This window comes from Trachinotus anak, unplaced genomic scaffold (genome assembly GCF_046630095.1).
Source record: "Trachinotus anak isolate AG129_WGS33_773 ecotype Australia unplaced genomic scaffold, CSIRO_AGI_Tana_v1 ptg000021l, whole genome shotgun sequence".
NCBI classification, from domain to species: Eukaryota; Metazoa; Chordata; class Actinopteri; order Carangiformes; family Carangidae; genus Trachinotus; species Trachinotus anak.
In genome coordinates, this window is record NW_027273872.1 from 16553769 (window position 1) to 16579533 (window position 25765).

Consider the following 25765-nt stretch of genomic DNA (forward strand, 5'->3'; position numbering starts at 1 on the left):
CTGAATGAGGCAATCATGATAATGCCAAACAATCAAAAAGTCAAAGTTTCTCTTTGGTTTAATTTCATTGTGAAAGTTTACACTGCTTGGATCATGTTGCCTTTACCAAAGCAAACAGTCTGTCTGACTGCACGGGGTCTTCTCTCAGGAAGTTCAGATACAGCGTAGAAGTCTGGTGAGAGACATTGCTGAACACTTGGTGCTTCCTGGATTTTGATGATATATTTTGATATCTCATTAAGCTAGTTGTAAAAACAAACTTATTGAAGAGAGAAAAAAATATTTTGAGTCAAGTATGGTGCTTTTTGTCAGAAAAAAAGAAAACAAAAAAATATAATAAACCTGTTTGTATTAACTGTATCCACATAGAAGCTTTGAGGGCCAGTATATTTTATTTTATAAAAGTTTTATTATTGGTACATCTCTAACTTGCAGCAACTGCAAAGGCACCTATGGATCTTTCTGTACAATATCTGTACATATGAAAAAGAACTTAATTTTTAATATTTATTAAAGTTTAAGTGCCTGTGGAATTTTGCAAACTGCCAGTGTTGTGTGATTTTGTTCCAGTGATCCAATTATCATGCTGCCCTTCCTCATGTATCTGGTCCACAACCAGTTGTTTCTATGTCACTCAGTCAGTCCTGACATGTGGGACACAGCTCCTGTGAGTCTGACTGCAGCATCAGTTTGAGGTCAACTCAGTGATATAAAATTTCACAGTTTCTAATCCAGATTCTCATCATATTATTTTACAAGCTTACGATTCCAGAGTAATGCCGTATCTGGCACATAGGGGGAGACAGAGGACATGTATTTGTATTAGCAGTATTCACTCAATCCAGCCTTTTATATTGTCTTCCTTTATCTTGGCAGAATGAGAATATCAGAGTCAGGACACAACTGTCTTTGTGCTGTGATATCCAAACTGTGTGTGTGTGTGTTTGTGTGTGTGTGTGTGTGTGTGAGTGTGAGTGTGAGAGTGTGTTTTATATGTATATATACACAAAGATATGCAGGTCCAGAACATGAGTCAGCATGACTTTACAAAATATCTGTTTAGAGATTCAGCCTAGGACATTGACTGCCCTACATTCTTTCATCGGGAACAGTTTTCTGTGGAAGTTTAAAACATAAGTGAATATTGTTATAATGTATTACCATATTACTAAGAGTACAAAATTGTTGTAAACAAACTTAATGGGAATACCACCGGCACGGTTAATATGCCATTACACTGCACTCATTAGATTAGGTTTAGCATTTAACTCTGCATCTGGTTAGACTCAGACTGTGAGAAACTTTATACTTTGAGTCACTCCAGTCAAACTTTGCTTATTGACACAAAAAAGACAATTTTAGTTTGCATTCTTTAAATATGCAACCTTCAGCTCCTTAAAAATAAAAACAACCATGACCAAGAGAATTTTTCTAATTCCCTAGATATACAAGACTTAAAGTTGAACCTTAATTGTTTACATCTTTCATAAACCAATCTGTTGTTTCTTTGATTCTGTCTTTTTCCCACTTTGGTTGTTTTCCAAAGCTGGCCTGGCCTCTGTAAAGTGTCCACACCATTCTTGTTACAGTATTTAAAGGTTCCACTGTGTCTGTCAAGAGCTCGAAAACAACATGACTGGCATCAGAATATTAGATTACTAATAAATTCTTGTCAGGAACACTGTGCAGCAAATTAGGACTGCATGGCCAATAATGCTAACTGTTACCATTTCCTGGGAGACAAACAGAAAGTGTGGTGTATGTCTGCCCAAATAATATGAAATAAAATACTAAGATCTATACGGTGTCACCCCATAAGCTCGGTACCTTCCTTTGCGTCGGGGTAGTGTGAGTGCACAATAGTTATACACACATAGAGAAACATGCATGTCTTGAAGTGTGATATGATTATAAATAGTCATAATGAATAACACTCCAATGCAATATAATATCAGCCCTCAGAGCCATAAAATTATGAGGCTCATCAATGTGTTTTTTTTTTCCTCTGGTCTTGTGAGATTAATTTGATCCTCTTCTTATAACATCAGGGTTGCCTTGTTTGCTGCTCCTTTAGATACAGTGGTGATTGAACTGGAGTCTTCTTTGAAATACAAGTAATAAGTTGATGATAGTACTGACTCGTTTTGGATAACGCACCCCTTGTGCTTGCACCTGCACAAGGAGCAAGTGGTGGACAAAATGTTAAATTGTAACACCTTGAGGTATGATGCAATCCAGAAGCCAGAGGTGACAGATTATGATGAGTTTAGGTTTCCAGTGGCATTTATAGCTGAACTTTGCAGTTTTTGGTCTACTTCTGTATTTATTTATTTATTTATTTTTACAGCTGATGCAATAGAAGCATTATAAGTTTCACAAATGCACATACAGTATATAGGGCAGTTGTGTTGGATAAGACGTGTGTGATGCCAACCAACTGCAATTTTTTTTCTCCCAAAAATATTTCTAAACAACTTCTTGGAAAAAGTAATAATCTTTCTGAGGAAACTCCCCTCCCTGCCCCTCAGAGGACACCTACACTGTATGACCATTTCTCAGAATCTCTGTTGCGGCTGGAAGCTCAGTGATAAAAATCAATAACCAGGCTCAACATTCAGAGCTTTTCCATTTTATCCATCCTTCAACTTAGATTGTCCAGCTCTCTACACAATGAAGCTTTTATCAGCCGTAAAACATAAGCATCCTCCCGTATCACTCTAATTCTTATTGAACCCGTAGGTGGATGAGAACAAGAGTTTAAGATGGGGAAGAGGTGTTCTGAACAGGACTGGAAGTGTTTAACTCTCCTTTTGCTTTTAAGTATAAAAATGTTCCTTTTGTGAAACAGTCCTTTTTTTCTATGCACTACTGTTAAACACTATGTGCTTAATGTGTTTGTGTATAATGTCAGTGCAGAGGACCCTCCCTGCTGAGTATTTATTGACAGTACTGGTTATCATCTGCACCGATACTTACTGACACCCCTAATACAAACATACAGTCACTTACGGTACACAGCATGCTCACTAAGACTGTTATTGCCATGGTAAATTTTCAGTGAAATATTAATTGTCAGTCTATGCAAATGTTGAGGAAAAAATAAGAAAATAAATTTTGTACTTCTTGTATGTTTCCATGATTTTACCTGTTTATCTCAGTTTGAATGCAGTTGGCTCACAGGCTGTGGGTTGGTGTTGAGCTAAAGGCACCAAAAAAACAACTGGAACCCATTTCAGAGCCCCTTACTGTAATATGCCTGCTATGGCTGCCGATAGGACAGCTGATAAGACTGTGAACACGTGCAAAGCAACAAATACAAATGACAGCATAACTGCTGTTGGATCTTGTGTTTGTTGTTTCTTTCATGAATTTAAATCCTGCCGTTGTGGCTAAAGTTGTGCCGGGTGTTTGTCATTAGCAGAATGCACATCAATGAATGTAGTCAGTGTGGTGCCTGAGAGTCTGTCAAGCCTATAACTGAACTACGCCACGTGCCAGGGTGTGCATGTGTGTGAGTGTCTGTGTCTGTGTGTGTGTCTTTGAGGCAAATTTAGCTCCTTGTGACTCGTCCATTAGAGATCCATAAAAAGCCAGGAATCTTTTTATAGGCTGGATGCAAAGAAGACGTGACTCATCTGACTCATCAGGGGTTATGCTGCCCCCAACACGCACACACGTACACATGCAATCACGCGTGCACACACACATGCAACTGAAAGCTTTTTCCCCAGACACTTTTTCCCCAGTGTATAAATCCTCTGGTGAACAGTGCTGACATCCTACATATATCCACACCATGTAATACTGATAATGAACACGTCACATCATAATTACATTGAAACACACGTCCACATCTTTAGTTGTCTCATAAAACTTATGGAACACATTATTAGCGAGAGTATTCAATTATTTCACGTACAATGTTGCAATTTAAGTATTTGTATTTGAAATATTTGCCTATTGTTGAAAGATCTAGTGACTTCTCATTGTGAGATGTGTATTTAATAGCAGTTCTCTCCACTAAACTAACTTGTATTTGAAGTATTTTATCTTACATATGATAACAATGTCTTTAACTGTAACATTATGAAGAAATTTTAAAAATCTGACAGCAGTTAGAGATTTGCAAAATGATCCCCAATAAAATTAATGCGACTGTGACAAACATTTAGACACTTCAAAATTCAGTAATTTTGCCGACCAGGATTATTCCAAATGCCCTCTTAACAACTTATGTCATGCATGTCAGAGAAACAGGGCTAATCAGTTAAAAAAAAAAAATCTAAGCAGGAGAAATAAAAAAGCATTACCCAAAATTATCCAAACACCTGCTGCCCCGTTTTTTTTTTTTTTTGTTTGTTTTTTTTCCCCTTAAGCAAGACACAAATACTGTCCAGTGGACATTTTATGTTTATATAACTGTCCCTGTTTCTGCCCCAAATCCTTAAAAATGGGCTCTTCATTATGTTGTCCTGTTTAATACAAACTGAAATCCTTGTGCTGGATAAAAATATCTTTGTATCTGTTTTATTATTCATTGCTTCCAACCAATGCTTCCAACCAACACCCATGTTGCTCGGGCTACTAAACAAGGTGGGTGCCTTAATCTATAAGTCTGTTTTCAGTTTAACCTTTAAACTGGATATTATGTTTAACTCTTTTGAAGCTCTTGTATTAAAACTATCTCCATCAGCTATAAATTGCTTTGTCCCAGGGCAACAAACTCATCAACTCATCAAACTAGATCAAAGGTCTACACCCTGGTCTTACCTCCAGTGGCACGAATGTGGCCTGAATTACAAGCGTGCCCTGTCCACTGATAGTGTAGCATATTTGTTTCTCTTAATTGATAACAATAAACATAATCCTTGAAACTGTAGCCAAACGTATTTACATCTCCTAGCTGCTCGCCCTTTATGGTTCATGAGTTTTTGTATGATAGGAAACTCCAGCTTTTTCTGCGGAGCCAGTCGAATATTACGTTGTATCCCTAACAGTGTCTGTTTTTAAGACTGTATCTCTGCAGTCATTGGCTTCATAACCTACCAACTGTCTCTTTGACCCCTCTACCAGCTAAACTTTCCAAAGATCTCAATCCACAATCTACAATCCTAAATATTGTTAATTTATCACTTACACCTGGGTTCATCCTCTCTAGCTTTAAAACCGTTGTGCTTAAACTGTTACTTCGGAAACCACACCTTGATCCAGGTTTCATTAATAATTATTTGTCAGTCTCTAATCTTTCAATCTTTTCAAAAGTGCAAGAAAGAGTTGTGTCTCAGCAGCTTTCAGCCCACATACTGTATATAACAGCAATCTTTTTGAACCTTTTCAGTCTGCTTTCAGGGCCTGTCGCTCTACTGAAAATGCATCTACTAAAGTGGCCAAATCTGCTTACTATGGATTTAGAGTTCTCTTACAGCTTTTGTAATCATATATTATTGTATACTCCCAGACTGACTGGAATTTGGCATCTCCGGCCTGGCATTCACATGGTTGAAGTCTTACTTGCTGAAAGGACACTGTTTCCCACAAGAACCCTACATCAGTATTTTATGTGAAATGTGGGGTGTATCAGGGCTCTGCCCTTGGCCTTCTGCTTTTTGCTCATTATATTTAATCTCTTGGTCAAATTATACACAGTCATAAAATAAGTTTCTGATGATACTCTGCTGTAACTTCCTAATAACTATTCACAATGATCAAATTAGAGGTCTGCTTGTCTGCTGTGAAAAGCTGGGTGTCCAGTGATCAGCACACTAAAGACATCACCACGACTTCTGTTTTTCACCTACATAATATAGTTAAACTTGTCTTTTCTGTCTATGGCTGACGCTGAAAGCCTAATTCATGCCTTTCAATCCAGACTGGGTTATTGTAACATTTTGTTTTGAGAGGAGGTCATGCTGCTCAGATCATATCAGTTAGTGAGACCCTGGCGGTTGTTCAATATTCCCCAACATCATATTTTACAATATGTGATGTTGTCATCCTGTCATTCTTCCATTTTTTTTCCATTAAAGAGTTTGTTTGTTTTTTTGAGGGTGGACATAGGGTGCAATACTACTGTACAGATTGTCACAGATTATTAAGCCCCTTGCAGCAAACTTACAATTTTTATACTATATAAAAAAAGTTTGATTTGACTTGACTTGACATTTTCTGTACATGAAGCCTCAGATAAAAAAAAAGCTTCCTAAAGCCAGTGGTCCTGTGATCTCAACCAAGAGCTGTGCAGACACACACACACATATATATACACACATACAAGTAAACATGTGTAAAGCTCTCACGTGCGTGTCAAATTATCTGCATGATGCTCCTTATATGCTTTGAATGGTAAGGTCAAACCTCTTTATAACAGCTCCACAGTATGTAGATCTCTGTTTTCACAAAGCCTCATTCATTTTGGCAGATTTACCAAAATTACACGGGGTGACTGTGTTCACTCACAGTCAGTTATTTTTAGAAATAGCACGTCTTGAAAACAACAAAAACAAAATAAACCCCCATCTCTTTTCCTCCCTCTGTTTTCCTGTTTTTCTGCTGTCTCTCTCACTCTCACCACCCCCCCTTTCTCCCTCTGTTTCTTTGTATTCTCTTTTTCTCTCTTCCCTCCTTCTCTGCCTCTGTTTTTCTCTCTCCATCAATACAGTTGGCCAATGACAGTGCTGGGGCTGAGGAAATGGATGGTGTGTCTATTTTTAGAACCAGGGAAGGAGGGCAAACCAAAAGTAAGAGAGCGGGAGAGAGAGAGAGAGAGAGGGAGAGGGAGGTGGAGGGATGTGAGGAGAAGATAAATCTGCATTCTGCCATTGCCTCTGGTCAGAGACAGTTGGAGCTACAAGGAGAGGCAGCATCCCTGGCTGAAGACACAGTATCATACATTTAAAAAAAAAAAAAGAAAAAGCATATCCAGCTGCATAAAGCCTGCAGACTGAATTTTGAGATTGCACGAGCAGAGGAAAGAAGAAAGGACTCAACAAAGACCATCTGTAAGCAGGTGAGTGTGAAAGCAAATTGTGCAGAAAAACCTTACATAATTACTGATAATGCGTGAGGTGAAAATACACAGGATGCCTATTCTGTGCTTCAGCCCAGAGCTGCTGCTGTGGAACCATTTTTAGCTGTTGTATACCGAAGGTGTGGTCTAAATTTAGCAATGGTTACACCTTGGAAGAAACAGGGAGAGGCTGGTATTTTGGTTTGGCTGACGCTATTTTTGGCATGGAGGTTGAGACAAAAATACATTGTGGGCTACACTCAGGGTTATAACAATATGGGGTTGCATAAGAAAATGAAGGCTGACACATTTTGTGGCTTTACACGACTGAGAAGGCATTTAAAATAGTCATCTATTTATGTTGCTGCTCCTTGCTGGGATTGTTTGTATTTTGGGCTGTTTACACTGCCACTCCAAAGTAAGCAGAGGATGGTGTCTGAAATGGGGAAGAGGAGAGTCAGCAGGAGGAGAGGAAGGCTTATATGTGAATTAAATTGGATTGATATAGTATAAGGGATAATGTCAAGATGTAACTGTAAAATTAGATGACTGGAAAAACACAAACAGAAAGCGCTCTCGAAAACCACCATGCTTCAAAAAGAAAATAATGTTTTCATCTCATGGTTGGACAACAGAGTAAAAGCCTCAATTATACGTCTCAGAAATGCTGAAGAATCAAATGATGTTTTCTTGGATGGAGAGCATGCACAGCAGCATGCATGTGGTAATATTTAATATAAATTCAATTGGAGCAGTTCACTATATCCAGTTTTTGTGTTTAAATCTGCTCACGTTGGCCAAAAGACTGTCAAACTCAAAACTGTCCATTACTCTCTCTGTGTGCTTGCAAACATTTGACAGATGTTCTGGCTGTAACCATGACCTCTTTCCTCCTCGTCTCTCTCCCAGCTATGCGACCGCGGTCCAGACTGCTCTCCAAGAGAAGACTCCTGCTGCCCACAATCAGAGAGGGCACAGAGGAGACAGTGAGGGATCTGAATGAAGCCAACGCACTTCTCATCGCCAGCCACAGCCAGTCTGTCTCCTCAGAGGACTACCTCCTCTCCATCTGCCACCTGGCCCACCCCACCTTTCCCACCAGAGATGTTTCCCCTGACAACGTCCACACACGGCAGCTGGATGCTGTGTACCAGAGGCTGAGGCTGTCGCGGCACAGTGGGACTACATCAACCACCTCTGAATTCAACCCCACAGAGGAGCCACAAGCCGTGGATGTAGAGCAGGGAGGGGAGAAAGAACTGAGTGGCGAGCTGATGTTTGGCAACTCTGACCCTTTGGAGTATCTTTACGGACACCAGAACAACCTCTCAGGAGGTGTGAGGAGGGTGTTTGTTGAGGGAAGGTTTACAAGGCAACATGGGAGCAAATGGGAGGGCCAGGCTCGATCTAGAGCACACAGCATCCCCCGTGCTTCAAGTCCAGACCTCCCACGCCAGCGCAAGAGCAGCTGCCCTGAGTTAGTCACCAGCACTCACACCTCAGCTCCAAATATCTCTCCAAAACACAGCTTATCCAGGTTGGAGGCCAGGAGAGGGAGCCCAGCAGTAAGAGGAGCAGAGGGGGAGAGACAGAATCCAACCATCAAACAATCCCTCATCTCCCAGTGGATCTCTGACTGCAGGTCAGCATGGAGGGAGGCACGAGTAAGAGCCTGTATGCTGCCCGCCATTGCTGAGATATAGGGCGCAAATGCACAGACACTGTGACAGAAGACATTCCTCAATAAAGTATCCTGCTCTTTCTCTGTCAGTGCATGAGACATTGGCATTAGGAGATATGTAGAAATCCATTATGCAGATATATAACAGGGATACAATTAAATACACAGTTGAAAACGCACAGAGGCAAATAAATATTGTCATGATTGTCCATCTGTATTGTTATATCGTTGTCATTATTTGCACCCTGTATGCTGGTGATCATACAAAATCATTAAAATGGACAAATCTGCAAAATCCTTTTATATCTTTCTGTGTTCTGTGAACTGAGTATGAATGAATAAACCAGTCTTTTGATACTCTCAGCCAAACTGTGTGATCAGTTTTTTTTCTCCGAGCTACAATCTGTGTTTTCTTGCATGTGTAAACCCTTCGAAAATGAACTCCACTCTCGGCTCTGCTGGTGCCAGGCACTGGAGTTTCTATGGTAACTGTCGCGGGATCCTGCGCTGGTAAACACAAGAGTGGAGAAGCTCAGAGCTGAGAGGGGATGACACCGCTGAACCTAAACACACGAGATGCAGGTCATCTGTTGTTTCACTGCTACATTAGATTCACCTGCATGTCACAAGAAAAAAGCAGGGAAACTGCAATCATGACCTGACCAGTGAGGTTTCCGATTCACATTAATACATTTCAACATACATTTCAACAGGCTAAAGAAGATTTTAACTGTAGAAAAACATTTTACAAATATTATCTGCTATGATTAGTGAGGCGTTTGAGTGGGTTTTGCTGGAAACACAGGCCATCACAAAGTAAGCCTTGGATGTAGTTTTGAAAGTGAAACACTAGAGGGCAGGTTTATACCATTCACCCCTCATGAAAATACTTTACATAATCAACCCATCACATATTTTATAACCTTAAATCTCTCATAAGCAGCAGAATCCCTTGCAGTACTAATGTTATTGAAGTAACCCTGTGTGTGTAGTTATTCTAACCCGACAGTTAAAGATTTAAGGATCAGAGACCTGCGCCCAAGAATAAAAACTGCGTTGGCACCCACATGTTTCAGACCCTCCTTCTTTCCTTTTGTAACAAAAGTGTAAAGGAAACAACAGTATCTGCTGATTTTTTTTTCTAAACTGGCAGAGGTTATGGGTAAAAGGTCAGTTCACTCAAATTACAAAAACAAAGCAAAAACATATTTTATCAGTCACCTGTAGTGATGTCAGGGCCATGCAGTTAGTTACTCAATATCTAATACTATATTGTGAATTGAAATTTGTCTCGGACAGCCTGGCAACAGCGTTAAACTATGAATATATAAAGTACACAAATACACAAAACATATTTCCAGGAACAGTGTTGCAATCTATTCTTCAGTTGTTTTTCAAATGATGATTTTAATTTGAAAGCATGTGATAACCACCCCCACCCCAGTTAGGGGATCTTTGTTGCATGTCATTGTATTCTCTCCCCTCTATATTTCCTGTCTGTATCTCTGCTACCGCTGTGAAATAAAGTAAAAATGCCACAAAAACGAAAAAAAATCCTCTGTACTTTCACTTAAAGAGTTTCAATGCAGGACTTTTACTGATAATAGAGTACTCTAACATCTTTGTATTGGTTCTTTTACAGGATTTTAATACTTCTTCTACCACTGAATTTGTGTCCCACACATTTCCTTTTTATTTTGTCAGAGCTTTTTTTTTTTCCTTTAGTGATGAAAAAAGAGGTCACTTTTTAAATGAAAGGTGTGGACAGGTTGAATCTGTCTGAACTAGTTTCTCCTGTAGAAATAGTCTTAAATTGTTCCCAGTGTGTTAAATAGATCATCCAGAGTAACAAGGACACTGTTTCTGGACAGTGATGTTGCTGTTGAACTACTAATCAAATATATTTTTAAACTAAATTAATTTCTGACTTTATTCAATGTCCACATGTTGCCATGACCCCAGATCTCAGCAGCTACTGTGGCAGCACAAGAATAGTCCTGTTAACTAACTAATAAGAAGCTTGTCGGTGAACATAGACACGTGGACATCAACTGGAAGAAATGCTAGAACGAAGCAGGGAACATAAACGTCGATGGTTCCAGGAACAGAAAACCATCTTCACTGTCACTGCAAAGGACAAGATTCTCTCAGCTCTCTGTCTTTTCACACCTCAGCACAGCCGGATGAAAGCAAGGCCTGTTGCTACCTTCCTGGTTTCCAGTCAAATCAGCATGTATAATATAGGTCAAATACATCAACATTTTTAATATTTTGTTTGATTAGTTTAGTATAAAATTACTGAATTTCTGAAAACGATGCATTTTCAGACAGATTACAGTAACTGTCCTAATCTTGTTTGATTCCTTGTAAAATAGCTTGGTTTCATTTTTGTTACTGACCTATGAGGTTAAAAAACTTTCTTTTCAAATGAATTTGCAAAACATCATTCTTACATTTAGCTATATAGCTAAACTATTAGGGTTAGGGTTAGGGTTAGGCTATATAGCATTTCAGAACAACTTGAAAACTGAACAATATGGGACCTTTAACATATATGGAATAATCTCAACCACTGTAGTGGAGGAAAACAACCACACAGAGGAACAAACCTCGGATCACCAAATGAAACTGACATTTGACCTTTCAACCTCCAGCATCAATTCAGCAACAAAAAACAACTCTCCTTCTACAGCAGAATACAGCAATAGGTCTCTCATTTATGTATGAAGAAAATCCACAAGTCCAGAGTCTTATCCTCAATGTATAAAATAATATACAGTATATTTGTGTAGACATTGATCAACCAGGATTTGTAGCTGAGGCGATGGATAAGGTGGATGTGTGACAGATGTTGTGCAGTAGTGGATAATAACATTTAATCAAGTACTGTATTTAAGTAGAGTTTTGAAATACTTTACTTGTGCCTTTCCATTTTAAAAGCATGTGATAAGATAGAAAATAATGAATAGATTGTTAAAAATTAAACAGGTGGTTCTCAAGCTTTTTGGCTTCTGACCTATTACAACAAAATCAGTGACTACTTCAAGCCATTAGTCACATTTCAGATAGGTTCAGATAGATAGATAAAAAAGACTCCCTAACTTGTATGGTAGAATGTTTTGTTTCTATTTTCTCATAAATCATTTCACACACCAAATTTATATTGTGAGCCTTTGGAGGAGGATTGGACCCCTACAGGCCTGAACCACTGGATTGAACTGCTGAACTGTAAACTACCTAATTCCTACCTAATTAATTCATCAATATTTACAATCTAATCATGTGATGATCATTGACAGGGGTCATTTTTCAACATGCAGAGTGAGTTAGATTGCCGGCTGGGGGATCTTTGTTGTATGTCATACCCCTCCATCTACCCCCCTACACTTCCTGTGCATAGCCTATCTCTACTACTGCCTTAAAAAAAAGGTGCAAGGAGTTTGTAATACTAATATTTATATTGGTACTTTTGCAGGATTTTAATACTTCTTCCACCGCTGACTTTGTGTACTGTACATCCAACTTTCTCTCACCATTCACTTTTTATTTAATCATAGCTTGTCGCTGATTGTAAAAATGACTTTTCAAATGAAATGAGAAGTGCAACCACCCTAAGCCGTGCACCAAAAGCCTACAGAGGAAGAGACTTTGCTGATGTTATTAGTTCCTGTTGGTTTATGGTCACACTTTGTGGTATTTGCTTTTGGTGGAGAGATGAGCTGCCTCACAAAAAGGAAACATGAATAATTTATAACAGTTACGGCTGGCAATCCCCTTGCACAAATCCACATTCACCCCCCTCCACAGTGAATAGGCCAAATTAAAAAAAACACCTTTTTTCCATGAACCATGCTAGTGGTCATATATACATTAGCCTGCAGCTACATGTTTTTGTTCCTGTGCCAGTGAGTGGCAGAACAAGCTGTACTTTACTGATGAGAGGCGGTGCACTCTTCGGTCCCCAATAAGTAAAACCTATGAAATATTAACTGAAGGGATGTATAAAAAATTCAAGCTTGCTAAGTGCAGTCTGCTTGTCAGGATGAAATTGTATCTTGGCGCTGTACTGTAGCAGCCGTCATGTGTTTTCTAAATGCCCCTGATTAGTCAACCAGAGAAATTCAAGATTCATGACTCACATTTTAACACACATTTTGTGTTGTAATAGAATTTAATGTGTTTTATAAGCTATCTTTTGTGAACGGAGAAGTTACGATTTCTGACAACCTTACCATTAATGTTTAGCCTGTTCCATGTGCAGCAATAGATGAAAGTCCCTGTCACTGTACTTCATTGTCAGGGGAGACCCCATGTCTTAAATTAGCACGGCTTGACAGATTTCGAAAGAATTCTGTAATCTGTTTGTTGGCATGTCAAAACCAGAGGAAGATAAGATAAGATAAGATAAGATAAAATGAGATAAAATAAGATAAGATAAGATAAGATAAGACAAGATAAGATATATATTATAATCTTAACTTTCATTGTCACCATGTTTTTGGGGTTGAATCACCCAGATTACAATAACTATGTAGTAGTTTCTATATGGATGGTTTTGGTTTTAGTTGCCCTGGTTTGGAGATGTGTCTCCCATATTTAGTCCAAAGGAGACAGAAATCTCAAAACCTGCACAACTGAAACCAAAACTATCAGTATGGCTGTAGACGACTATGGAGGTACAGTAAGTGTCAAAGTTCTATGAAATTACAGCAATTCAGCAGTCATGTTCATTTGACTTTACCATCCTTTCTTTTTAACAGTCACGTGTTCCATGATACTACATAATGTCACATTACAATAACTTCAGTAATCTTCACACTTCATCTTGCTTTTGTTTCCTACCAGATTTGTGTTTTTTGTTGCGTAAATACAATAGAAAAGAGAAGGGCACCAAAATAGAAATGGACAAAAATTGTGATAGAAATTGACCTTGTCCAGAAAAGTGAAAGAGGACATAAAACTGAAACTCATGCCCAGACCAAGCTTTCTGCTGAAACTAAGCATTTCCTTTCAAACCAGTGACCTTAGGAGGACATATAACATCGGATCTATTTGATGTGGTGTTATTATCAAAAATAAAATATAATCAGGAAATCAAGATAAGAATCTATCAGATAAGCCCAATACTACTGACTTTTTTCTCACCACACAAGTCACATAAGTGTAGCAAGAATGGAACTACAGCGGAAAGACATGAAATCGTGCCTTCAGTCTTTTCCGACTCACACATTTGATTTGGTACACACTGAAGGTGTTAACCACGGATGCACACAAAATACAACAGAGCATCTTGCAAAGCTCACCACCTACATTTTGTACTGTCATATACAAAATAACCCACAAAAAACTAAAGTAATTGGATGAAAAAAAAAAACAACTGAAAACATTTTTACCAAGTAAATCCGAAATATAAGAATGACTCTCACGGATAGGTCAAATAATGTGACCTTTTTGATATTTAACTTTATCTTCTCTATCTTGAGGCAGAAGGAATATAACAATATGCCAAAGTACAAGGATTTAATTTGTCATTCTTTTGTCGTCATCATGATTGATACATATTCAGTTCAGTTGTGTCTTTGCTCGATAACTTATGACTCCTGCATGAACTCAATTCATCTCAACATGAAGACACAAAGCTTAGAGCTGTACTCTTGTATAGCTTCACTTCATTTTGCAAATAGGTAGAAAACGGAAACAGAAAGGAAGTGATCTTAATATCAACATATTTTAGTTTTATTTTGATATGACCCATTTGTTTGGAGCTTTGCTCTTCATTGTTTAAACATGAAGAAAACGTGCAAAAGGTCCAATAAGATAAGATTCGACACATGGCTATTTACACAAACAGAGTAGGTAAAAATTTGATGAAAAAGTTTAACTATACCTGCCAGTTTTTACAACTTTTTTTTTTTTTTTTACATTTTCATTCTCATGAATGAAACAACATGATATCTAATATATTTCTATAATCTAAAATCTTTTCAAATTATTGATATAACCAGAGGGAAAGGACAGTGGAATAAGTAGGTTTGGTTTTTTTTTTTTTGTTTTTTTTTTTTGTCTCTTGTGGTTTTGAAGTTTCGGTTTCCACTTGCAAAAAATTCCCTTGAAGCATGATGTATGTGCTAAAGACTGTATTTAAAGCCAGCCTCTGCCTCTACCCCTCACACTGCTTCTGTCAACACACCAGCTAATCTCTCATCTTCAACACAAAAACTAAGACTTTTTTCCAGCACCAGTGTCATCGTGACCAAAGAGGAAACCAACAATGTCTGGCATCATCAAAGTGTTTCTGCTTCTGGCTGTTGTGGTCTGCATCTCTAATGCCCAGCGTAAGTTTTTATCCCATTTTTCATCATTTTTGACTCTAATATAGTGACCGAGAGATTTGTTGCATTCATGCAAAACTATTGTTTATATATTTTGATCAATTTTGGTGGATGTAAACTGGCATTCTGTGCTGTCAAAAGGATTATGGTAAAATGTTTCTTTCCTTGTCCTCCTCTCTAGGTGAATCTGGACAGCAGTGTCTGTGTCAGCGTGTCAGGAACAGCATTACAAAGTCAGAAATAAAGGACATCCAGATCTACCCAGCAACCATCTTCTGTGACAAAGTGGAGATTGTGTAAGATACACTGCTTTTTTTAAGTACGACAGTAGGATGCTATCGGGAGAATTGATGTTAATATAGAGTTAATGTAGCGAATCCTCTGAGAAATACCTCTATTAGTCTACCTGCATGGCTCATCTATATATCTGTTTATGTTGTATGTTTTCCCTCAATCTCTTCAACTGAACTTATTTCCATTGTCAATTTCAACAGTGTTACTGCCAGCAATGCTCGCTTTTGCCTGAACCCCAAAAACAAGGCAGTGAAAAACCTCCTGGTTAACATCCTGTAAGTATATAGCGCTGAATTCAAGCCTCACCTTAAGAATATACTGACCACCACATTTGTTAGAAATATATAATAATGTTGTAAAGAGTCTAATGTTTGCTCTTCTTGTTTTATTGTCATTTGTAGAAAGAACAAGAAAACCTTGACCACAGTCAGACCAGCTAGCACCAACACAGCTGACAACTGACTCTCTCTTAAACTCGGTGAACAAGAAGCTCATATGACCTCGGACCTGCCCCAGCAAATGCATCTTCAGATGACTGTAGATGTGAAATGAATTAAGCTTTTAATCTATTTATCTTCTATTTATACTGGTGTGCACTTACAGTATATCTCCGTTCTATCTTATTTCCTCTTGTTTGTTTTTGTAAATACATTTATGTGCTGTAAACCAAGTTTTTCTGCATTTTGATAGCTTCAGTTTTTTGAAATAAAAAGAAAAAAATCAATGCAGCATTGAGTAATTGTTTTGTGTTCCACTGTTTGTGTCCAGTATCAACAGTGCTATCTTGTGGTTCAGAGCTGCCAATGCATAAAATACAGTATATTCATCAATTCAAATATCCTGTGATCTTAGACAAGCTTGAAACATCAGAGAGAGTTACACTTCAAGATGTATTTTACACACAATGAATGGGTCTCCAACAGGTGGCTCGCGAGCTACCAGTAGCTCACCCCCTGGTTTAGAGTAGTTCATCAAAGGTTCTGAGAATAAAGTCTGTACAAACCGTGGATGCATAGTTCAAACTTTTGGATAAACAACTTCATTCAGTAAAGCTACTCCAAATGCAACTAAATCAAATACACAGACATTCAACACCAAATCATCATTTGTAAGCTGTAAAATGAGTTACACTGTCAACTTTGTTTACATGTGATATGCTGTAGGCGACATGCAGTGATAGTAACTTCTGGGTAACAGAACAGATATAAACTAAACTTTCCCAAGAAACAGGAATGGGTGGATTAAGTGGGTTAAGCTGTGGACTTCAACTTGGGCCCCGATTTATTTTTTTTTATTTTTTATTTCTGTTTGTTTCTGTAAGTTTCTGTTTGTTAGACGTGCTGACAAATATCACTGGATTACTTACTGAGGAGATTCTTTTCCGTCTTATTTCTATGATGTTTAGTTGCTATTGTTTTGTAATGTCCGTGTGTTCAGGGTTGACTGAATCATGACTTATATTCTAAACAAAAAAATTTACACCATTGTGAGTGTCAGATGGTTTTGGTAAAAAATTGTGGGTATTGACATTTGATGACTTGTTAAATTATTTTCTTCATCTGATTTGGTTTGGAGAGCAATCTGATCTGAATATTTTATCTGAATAAATATAACCAGTAATATAAGACATGGAGAGTGCTCAGTCCCCCTTATTTTGTCGCAGTAGCTCTCAGAGTAAAACAGGTTGAAGACCCCTGCACTACTACTTACGTGTATCAGATATCAGAGTGGGGTCAGGGCACCAAAGCTGCAGTCAGACTCTGGGATTACAGGTTGATAACCTGCAAACACCACGGTTACCTGCTCAGCTCTGACAGGGGTGGCTCAGCTCAACTGAGTCTCATAGGCTGCAATCCTCTACACCCACCCACATGGGTGCACACACACACACACACACACACACACTGGCATTCATTTACACACAGGGGACTTACCCTAACCTTAACCATTACCACTACGTTTATACATGCCTAAACCCAACCTTTACCTCACCTTTAACTAACTGGGGCCAGTTTATTGTCTTCAAAAAGCAACTGAGTGTCCATAATGTAAATGTCTGAACAGAACCAAGTCACCAATCATTTGAATTTGAATTGAATATGTGTTTCCTCGCACTTGTTTTTTTTATTTTGTTTTGTTTTGTTTTTTTGACAATGTCGTTGTATTGCACCACACTTGTTATTCCCAACATGCTGCAGAGTCTGAAGTTTCAGAGCAGCACTTCCGCCGGCTGCGTTGCCGGCTGCGTTCACCGGTGCTGTGTGGCCGCCTCAGCTCTCTGTTTACCCTCTGCATGTCCAAAAGTCATGGATGAACCGACCGCTGAGCAAACATACAGCATTTGTCTGTCCAGTCTGTCAAATCGGCGCAGCTTTGCCAGAGAAACCACTGCGGCTGTGGAATAATCTCAGCAGGAGAGGAGAGGAGACACTGGCAGGTTGAGGTGAGTGTTCAGCTGCACGCATGACAAGCTGTTATCCTTCATGGGAACGCTGCAAATGACTGAGCACTATTAAAGAGACACATAATAAAATGCAGATATTAGCTACCACTTCAATGAATGGCTCCATTTCTTTTAATTTAATATCAGGTAGGCTGTGGTAAATTATCACCACATCAGAACTGCTTTTGTTATTATGATTATAGTTTACAGATTATTTTAGACGTTATTCCAACGCGAGAGTCGCATGATTTCGGTTCCCTTTTTTTTTTTTGTTTTTTTTTTTTGCAAGTCACCGTATCTGGCTTCCCCACAGTGATGACGTGAACAGCAGAAAACTGGCAGCTGTCTGGAGAGCAGACAAGACCAGGAAATAACCACCAACCTAGATCTGATCAATGTGAGAATCTCGGTTTAGATTTTGCATGTGGCTCTCATCGTTCATTTAAATTAGGAAGATGCAGGTGGACTGCAGTGAGTGGAAAGTGAGCTCAGACAAGGCTGATAAGGAGCCCTGATAACAGAGGTAGACAGGTTCATCATAACACATGAGACTGAGGGAGGCTTTTTGTAATTTGCATAGTGAGGAACCTATTGCAGAACGGGTTCCAGTCTGTCTAACAAACAGTAGACCTATTTCCTTAATTCCAAAAGTTTCATTTCCGTGTTACTATCAGTCTGCTTGAGTTCACAGTTTTCCATGAAGAGAAGTAGAGGCTGGTATATGAGGGTGACTCTGACATTCACCGATATTAACGACACTGCTGTAACCAGACTCTCAGCTTCTATTTGGAGCAGGGCAGAAACAGAACACCATGCACTGTGCACAGTAAATACAGTTCTCTGATGTGTTTATTCTCGGATTTAACCATGATTTGGCCAATAAAAACATAGTGCGGTGATAGGGCTGATGTGTTGTTCTTGCGCTACATACTTTGCATCCATAGGGGCAGGCCACTATATCTGTCTAATTCTAATGGCCCTGTATAACTGTGTGATATCATGTGATGAAGTGTTCAGATTTGGAGTCCAAACTCAAGCAAGTATAGCTGACGGCCACACTGTCAGCCTCCACAGTCTCCTGTGGCCATCCTCTCTGATCTGGTGTCACAATGGCCTCAAGACGGGGAGACATTCCAGGTAATGTAGGAGTTTAATTTTGGCATATTAACAGAGAGATATGGATGATAATTTTACATTTTCTACTGTGCGAAATTGATTGTTGAGTTTGTGTCGATATCGAAATAGAAGTAAAAGAGTAGAAATAATTTTCTTAAGCAAAATGAAACACAACTTTAACATGTCTGTTTATTTCCATACTTCAGCACTGGAGTCGGACACGTCATCTGGACTCTTTGGGGCCTTATCGTCTCCTATTGGAATGACTCGGCGTAACATCAGCTATGATGAGCACATGGATGCCCCCATGCATTCTCCGCCCCCAGACCTAACTGTCAACATCTTGTGGAAAGACCCTGTCATCCCACAGCACAAGTTCAGGAACGCTGCAGAGGTGCTTTCCTGTTTGCTTGCACTAATACCAAGTTGTTTTGGTGACATGAACTGGCTACCCGAACTAAACGCTGGTTGTTCTGGCTGGTGTGTAGCCTGTTCTTGGAGGTTAGGTGCATGCCGGCACTCTTTTGATTTGCTCACATATCTGTTTGGTAACTGGTTTGTGAGTTAATACCAACTTGTGTGAACTTGTGTGACTAGGAAGGTGAGAGTGGTGGGAAGCGTCTGACTTTTGAGGCAGCAACGCCAGCCAAGTCCCCAGTGCCTGTGGTGAAAGCCAAAGCCACCTCTCTAATGAGCTCACTCATGATCAGTAAGTCAACCAAACGGAGTAACTTAATTGAAAAACATTTATCTTAATTTCATTTCATAAATACCTAAACATATAAAGACACGGATAAACTAAGTTGACAAACAATCTTCAGAGTATCAGCAGGCTATAATGGAGTGCACCACATTAAAACACTGACTAATTTCATCTGCAACGCTGCCCATCTTTACTTAGAGCAAACCCAGGAGAGCCTCCAGAGATTTGAGCACCAGGCGGGGCTGACAGACGCTGGTTACTCTCCTCACAAGGGCCTCTCCACCGAGGAGACACGCTTTCACCGTCTGGGTGACGGCACACTGCCAGTGAGTATTGATGTCAAATGTGAGTAGCTTGATGTGTGCAGAAGTAAAAAGTTTGTGCCTGTCCTCAAATAACTTGCATAATTATCCTTACATGTTAATGTGTGACTCATGTGTCAAAGGGCAGTATCACACAAGGTGGAAAAAAAACCCACACAGTCTCACTTACTGCTTGTTGATACAGTATAAATTTTAGGCCTAAATGAGAGGTCGCAGGTCTTATCATCTGATCAGGGATATCTGATGAAGTTGGTTTAGGCTAAAATGTTATAACAAAACAAGGATTAAGCAAGATCATTACAGAGTTGTTGTTCAAGTGTTATTTTTTTTCTAGCCTGTAACCAGTGACCTTTTGGCAAGATTGAGTTTATTAGATTGCTGCAGACTGAGGAAATTTGCTTTGGAAATGTCACACAACCTCTGAAATATGTTCGTGCACAAACATCCCATAAACACTGACAACAAGAATAATGTTTTGTTTTTTTTTAAATATATAGCTTGCACGAACAGATTATTATGTGTTGAGCTTTATTTGTCAAGGCTTGCAGAAAGTCACAGAGGAGGGCAACTGTGCAACACCTTGGTAAACAAATTACGTAATATGTACTATCGGTGGTGTTGCCAGGCAACGCCCTCAAATGAATCGAGCCCCCTTATTTTCTCAAACGGACCAATCACTGAGCTCCTTACAAAGCCGACGTTCCAGAGGCCGACTGTGGTGTGTACGGACGGTACCGGCTGTGTTTTCGAGAAACAATAGTCCCTTAAACTTGAAAAAAAAAAAAAAAAACAGCAAATTATGGGCAAAATGAAGGCGTATATCGGACTGGAGCGTAAAAGAAAACTAATCATAAAAAGGTAGGTCGAGAAGTTATTGTGTTAAGATAGCACTCTATGTCTACATTTCAGCCGGAAAGCAGGCCGTTAGCAAAGCAACCCTGTAGGCTAGCTAGTAAAGCTGGCATTCGAGCTAACCCTAGAGAACAAACTAATTTATCATATTAAGTGTCTGTTATCAGCCTACCCCAGCTTTAGGTAAGGTACTGTGGAGCTCATAACTGTGCCACAAGCATTAACTATAGCTGTCTAGATAACGTTAGCTTACTATGCTGCTTGATAGGTTCATATAGTAGCTGGTTTGTCACTGTCCAGCCACAGATAGCTTAGCACCAGCTAACCAACGGTGGTTCTGCAATAAACGGTTATATTGCTTAACGTGAATGGAAGCTACAGAGACTACTACACCAGAGATTCTCCCCATGACTCTTCTGCGTTTTGTTTTAATTCATACTGTTTAGGCAACTGTTGTGTACCTAGGCAACCGCTAGCCCCAGTTTGTGCTCCTCATATTCTCATCGACCCAAATGATAATAAATGAGTGACACAAAATTAGGCTGGTTCCACTTGCCTCTTGACATTTACACTCATTGAAAACATAATCCATACTAGCCAAGTCTTTGCTCCCATGAAATAATATAAATAATTTGTAATAAAATATATGTGCCTCTCTTTGATAAACACATGAGAGGATCTAATGCAGATATGATAAGCCGGGGTCTATCCTGGAACATTTTTTTATTTGCTTTTTTGTCTCCATTGCAGCTCTCCCACACTTTTATAGGTCATACGTAAAATGTTGTTGATTGCCGATTTGGAGTATTCTGGCTGAGGTGGAGCTCAGATATGGAGCAGTGATGAAATCTAAACAGGATACCGACCCAAATAATACAGACAGTATTAAAGGTCATGGGGGTGCTCCATGTTATTCATTTGTAAGGTGGCCATTGCCCTGAACAGAACGCAGGACCACATGTACAAGATTGACATGAGTTTTGAAGGACTTGCAACATATGGATGGGAATGTGCCCACATTGAATGGAGACTGAACACTGAAAACCTTCTTCCAGAGATAATTACTGATGTAGACTTAAATGTTAAGGCAAGTATGATTGAATGTGCATTTTTAGTTAACAGGATCTAAATCCAGCTTTTGCATGGTTATTATTTGGCTAGAAGAGACCAAGTTATAATCACTTGGACTGGAGGTTTTGCAGGTAGAGCCAGTGAGTTTTAAGCAATTTATATTCATGGCAATAATGGCCTTTAAGTAATGCAACTTCTCAGGCTCAGTGCTTATGCTGTGAAAGCTTATTTTGAATAATGTGGGTCATCATCAGATCACCAAAATTTTATAACAGAGCAGTCCTTTCTGTGTATGTCTTTCCCCCCTCTGTCTCTTTACACCCCCATCACATGGTCACTGGTCATAGGCTCTGAGTACCTGTGACGCACTTTGTTATCATTTTTGATCTGCAGGTCCAGAAAAACACTGCTGACCTTTTGTATTGTGTATTCAAGGAGTGTTTGCTCTTTAAATAAAATCAATGCTGTGCCTCTGACACATCTGTCACAAACATAGTCTAACATGTTGCGGGGGAAAAAAGTGTCCCAGCTTTGCTGTTTTTACAGGGTATATAAAATGAGATCCCAGTCAACCATGGTATATTAAAACTTATTTTATAGTCACCTTATAATGTACAGGGTGATTCTGGATCAGCGGAGGTCATTCCTTCATTGTTTTCTTTGTTTCATTGTTTGTTTGTTTTTTCTGTCTGTGCAGAAGTTGAGAATGCCAAGCGGGGACTTCAAGGAGGACAGGCTTACAACATCAGCACAATCCACCCCAAGTGGCACCCCTTCTGTCACCCCCTCCGTCACCCCCTCCGTCACCCCCTGCGTTAGTCCCCACTCATCACCAGCTGTTAGTCGCAGGTAGGCTGCTGAAATGACTAGTTCACATTGTTGAAAGCCCAGACCAAAAATCTTATGTTGAAATGGGTGGAGCCAGACCCCCTAATCATAACATGTTTCATTTCCTAACATGGCCTATATGAGGTGCCATATGGCTTATCCCTTCACATGTTGTTTTGTGTGCTCATTGCTTGGCGGGAGTACAGGAGCTGGTTCCAGCTGAGCCCTGCGCCTTTTCTTACTACCCCAGAGCACAGTCCAAACACAGACATGGGAGGAAATGAGGGAGGAGGAGGTGATAGGTGGAGCTTCTTTGGAACTCGGTCTGTGGTGCAGAAGTCCCCCACTGACCCAGGATCTGAAAGCAGCACAGGTGAGAGATCCTGCATGTGGATATTGACTGTATAGCAGTATTGTTTATGTTATTAATGCACAATAGATAGAATAGTTTGTCGTAGTAGTAGGATGAACCTGCACCATGACCAACTGGGGTGAAGGGGATTTTTCATTGACAGAGTGGGGTTATGTTGAAACCGCAATCTGTGATCCCAATGTAAACAAAAGGTTGCCCACTACCCAAAAATCTTGTATTATTAGACAGGATTGTTGTTGTTTTCATGCAAAAACTGACATTTGAGAAAAATTAAATGTTTTCTGCTCGTGTGGTTTTCCATTTTGCACCCTATACCACACCTATCAGTGATGTCATGGGGTCCTGGGGTACACCTGTAGATCACTGCAGCAAGATGAGAACTTAAACCACTGGGCATCATAAAAAGCAAGACTTGACAACGGCTTTTAAAGTTACTCTTGAAAATCATAACAGTTAAGGTGATCGCTTAACACCTAGATTTAGGTTATTAATGACAACATCTACCACTTCCTCTTCTCTCCTGCAGGTTTTTCACTGCAGTCCTACTTTGGCCTGCAGAAGTCCTCTACCATGGATGGCACCAACACCCAAGTCACCCTCAAGGTGGAGGACCATGCCAACTTCATGCCCCCCAAGATTGAAATCTCGGGCATTGAGGCCAAGCCAGTGCCCCCACGGCCACACAAACTTAAACCTCGGGATATGAATGTTTTAACACCTTCGGGCTTCTGACCCCAGACCAGCTGTGTAGTTACACCTCTGTAACTACACTGTATTGTACCACATCCTCAGTGTTTTGTTTCTCTCCATTTGGTTGCTCATTTGCTTTCCTCTGTCCCCTCTGCCTCCTTGAATTCACTGAGGCTGCGAGGAATGAGGACCCCTTTAGTATTAGCTCACCAGCCCCAGAGACATCGCCACACTATTACTTCTCCCAGTGGACCTACTCAGATGGATAGCTTCTTCTTCTGAAAGTACACACCATCCCCTAATTATCCTTTCCAACTCATTGGTCCAAATAAAACACAAAATGAAGTAATTTTATTTGTCATCCCTAAAGATCCTACTGCTTTGTATTATTGTTGTTCTGTCACGGAATGGGTGCATTGGCATGCATTAAGTTGCTGTCCTCGTTCCATTGTCAGTGGTGGCATCACATTGAAGTCATTGAAATATCTTGTCAGTCCTTTGCTTAAGTTCATCACTTTAGCATTGCCTCTCATACTAAAACTGACCAGCTATTTCAATTCGTAATGCTCAGTTGCCTCATTTGTATTATAATTTTTTTATTTTAAATAAGATCACAGATTTGTAGCTGTGTAGTGCGTTTCTCTGTTAGCATGCAGAGTATAGTGTGGTATGACTGATATTGTGCCTAAACTTGCGGCGTGTTTGCTTTTGGCTTTCTTGCCATCTAAGTTCAGCTTTTGTTTTTGTATTATATGGAAGAGCATCCTATTTTACTTTATGACAGTATGACTGCTGACCTGAAGTGAATTTTTTTTATTATTATTATTATTATTTCTTCAACCTAAGTATTTTCATATTGTTCAGTTTTAATTCAACTTTGTTCATTCTAAGTAGTAGGTTTATTTCTGGTTTATTGCATTTTTATATTGCATCACATTTTTTCAAAATGCTATAATAATACAAAGCATTGCTCATTTACAACTTAGATTTTTTTGTGTATCACAATCCAAGAATCCCTGCTGTTTAATTTGAAAAAGTTGATGAATTCCAATAAGTAATTGCACAAGGGAGGTTGTCTCCCACTTATATCTGTAAATAAATCTGATAGTAACAAGCAAAAATGGCTTTTTTTTTCTTTTTTTTTTTTTGTTTATTGTTTTTTCTTGATGAAAGCTATTGGCAATACAAGTACAGGGGGTGTGTACAGGCAGCCTAATCACATGCCATAGTGTCCACTTATATGTATAGTATTAAGCATTTAATTTTGAAGAAATATTTTTGTGTTTAGCAGTTGTGGTATAGCAGCTGTGTGTTTGAAGAAAAGTTGACTGACTTGACTTTTACATAGGACAGTTCCTTATGTATTTATGGTTGCTTAGTAATCAGAATGCAATTGAATATGAATTGTGCTGTGGAAGTATAGCCTAAAAATCTGACTGAACTGTCCTTTTGTTTCCAGGTATTTGTATATTCCCCTTGTCAGAAAAAAATACAACTGGCACTAAGTGGAAATTTCTATTGGTTTAGCTCATAAAGGTGATAATATACATGAATTTGGCCCCAACGTTTAACTGCTCTCTTTGTCCACAAGGTGGCGCAATAAGTTAAACATGCAATCACTGGGTTGTTTCCTGCTTAGTAGTTTGCCACATGAATTCCTTGATGTGTCATCAGATATGAATCAAGAACAGAGGCCAACATATATCACTTCAATTATGTATTAAGTAGCCATGATGATATTTTTACTGTAAAATAAAAAGCGTGATAGATAATCAGGAAATTAATTCTGCTGGAATCTGCTGTGTATACACACATTTAATTAGTCTTGTCCTATTGTTGTCAGAGAGATAGATTTTTTTGTAACAGCAATTACATTGTCAACAATAAAGCATGATAACTGAATATCATAACCCACCACACCCACCCTCCACAATGAAGCAAACATCCAGGCCATCAGACAATGAGCCAGCAGGGAGGATCGGTAGAGAGCAGAGACTTCTCTGTGGGCTCAGCCATGAACTGGCAAGGTTTGCAGCCTTGTGAAAGCTCTCAG

The 25765-nt window shown here is 39.3% G+C and overlaps 3 protein-coding genes across 4 annotated transcripts; all 3 read left to right on the plus strand.

Moving 5' to 3' along the window:
- Positions 1-6798: 6798 nt before the first annotated feature.
- LOC139606296 (uncharacterized) lies at positions 6799-9050 on the plus strand. The gene is made up of 2 exons (XM_071458379.1): positions 6799-7006; positions 7916-9050. Exon 2 carries the CDS (start codon positions 7918-7920, stop codon positions 8707-8709), a length of 792 nt encoding a protein of 263 aa, XP_071314480.1. The 5' UTR covers positions 6799-7006; positions 7916-7917; the 3' UTR covers positions 8710-9050.
- Positions 9051-14843: 5793 nt separating this feature from the next.
- Positions 14844-16041, plus strand: LOC139605778 (C-X-C motif chemokine 11-1-like). The gene is made up of 4 exons (XM_071457554.1): positions 14844-15022; positions 15201-15315; positions 15514-15588; positions 15715-16041. The coding sequence occupies exons 1-4, from the start codon at positions 14959-14961 to the stop codon at positions 15773-15775; spliced, it is 315 nt and encodes a 104-aa protein (XP_071313655.1). The 5' UTR covers positions 14844-14958; the 3' UTR covers positions 15776-16041.
- Positions 16042-17529: 1488 nt separating this feature from the next.
- kiaa1191 (KIAA1191 ortholog) lies at positions 17530-24833 on the plus strand. 2 transcript variants are annotated; one of them, XM_071457561.1, is made up of 9 exons: positions 17551-17756; positions 18431-18582; positions 18767-18893; positions 19079-19266; positions 19470-19581; positions 19774-19901; positions 22519-22670; positions 22856-23022; positions 23549-24833. In XM_071457561.1, exons 3-9 carry the CDS (start codon positions 18866-18868, stop codon positions 23752-23754), a joined length of 981 nt encoding a protein of 326 aa, XP_071313662.1. In that variant the 5' UTR covers positions 17551-17756; positions 18431-18582; positions 18767-18865; the 3' UTR covers positions 23755-24833. The 2 variants fall into 2 exon arrangements, with proteins under 2 accessions (XP_071313661.1, XP_071313662.1); XM_071457560.1 differs by lacking the exon at positions 18431-18582 and having other exon boundaries at positions 17530-17756.
- Positions 24834-25765: the final 932 nt, after the last annotated feature.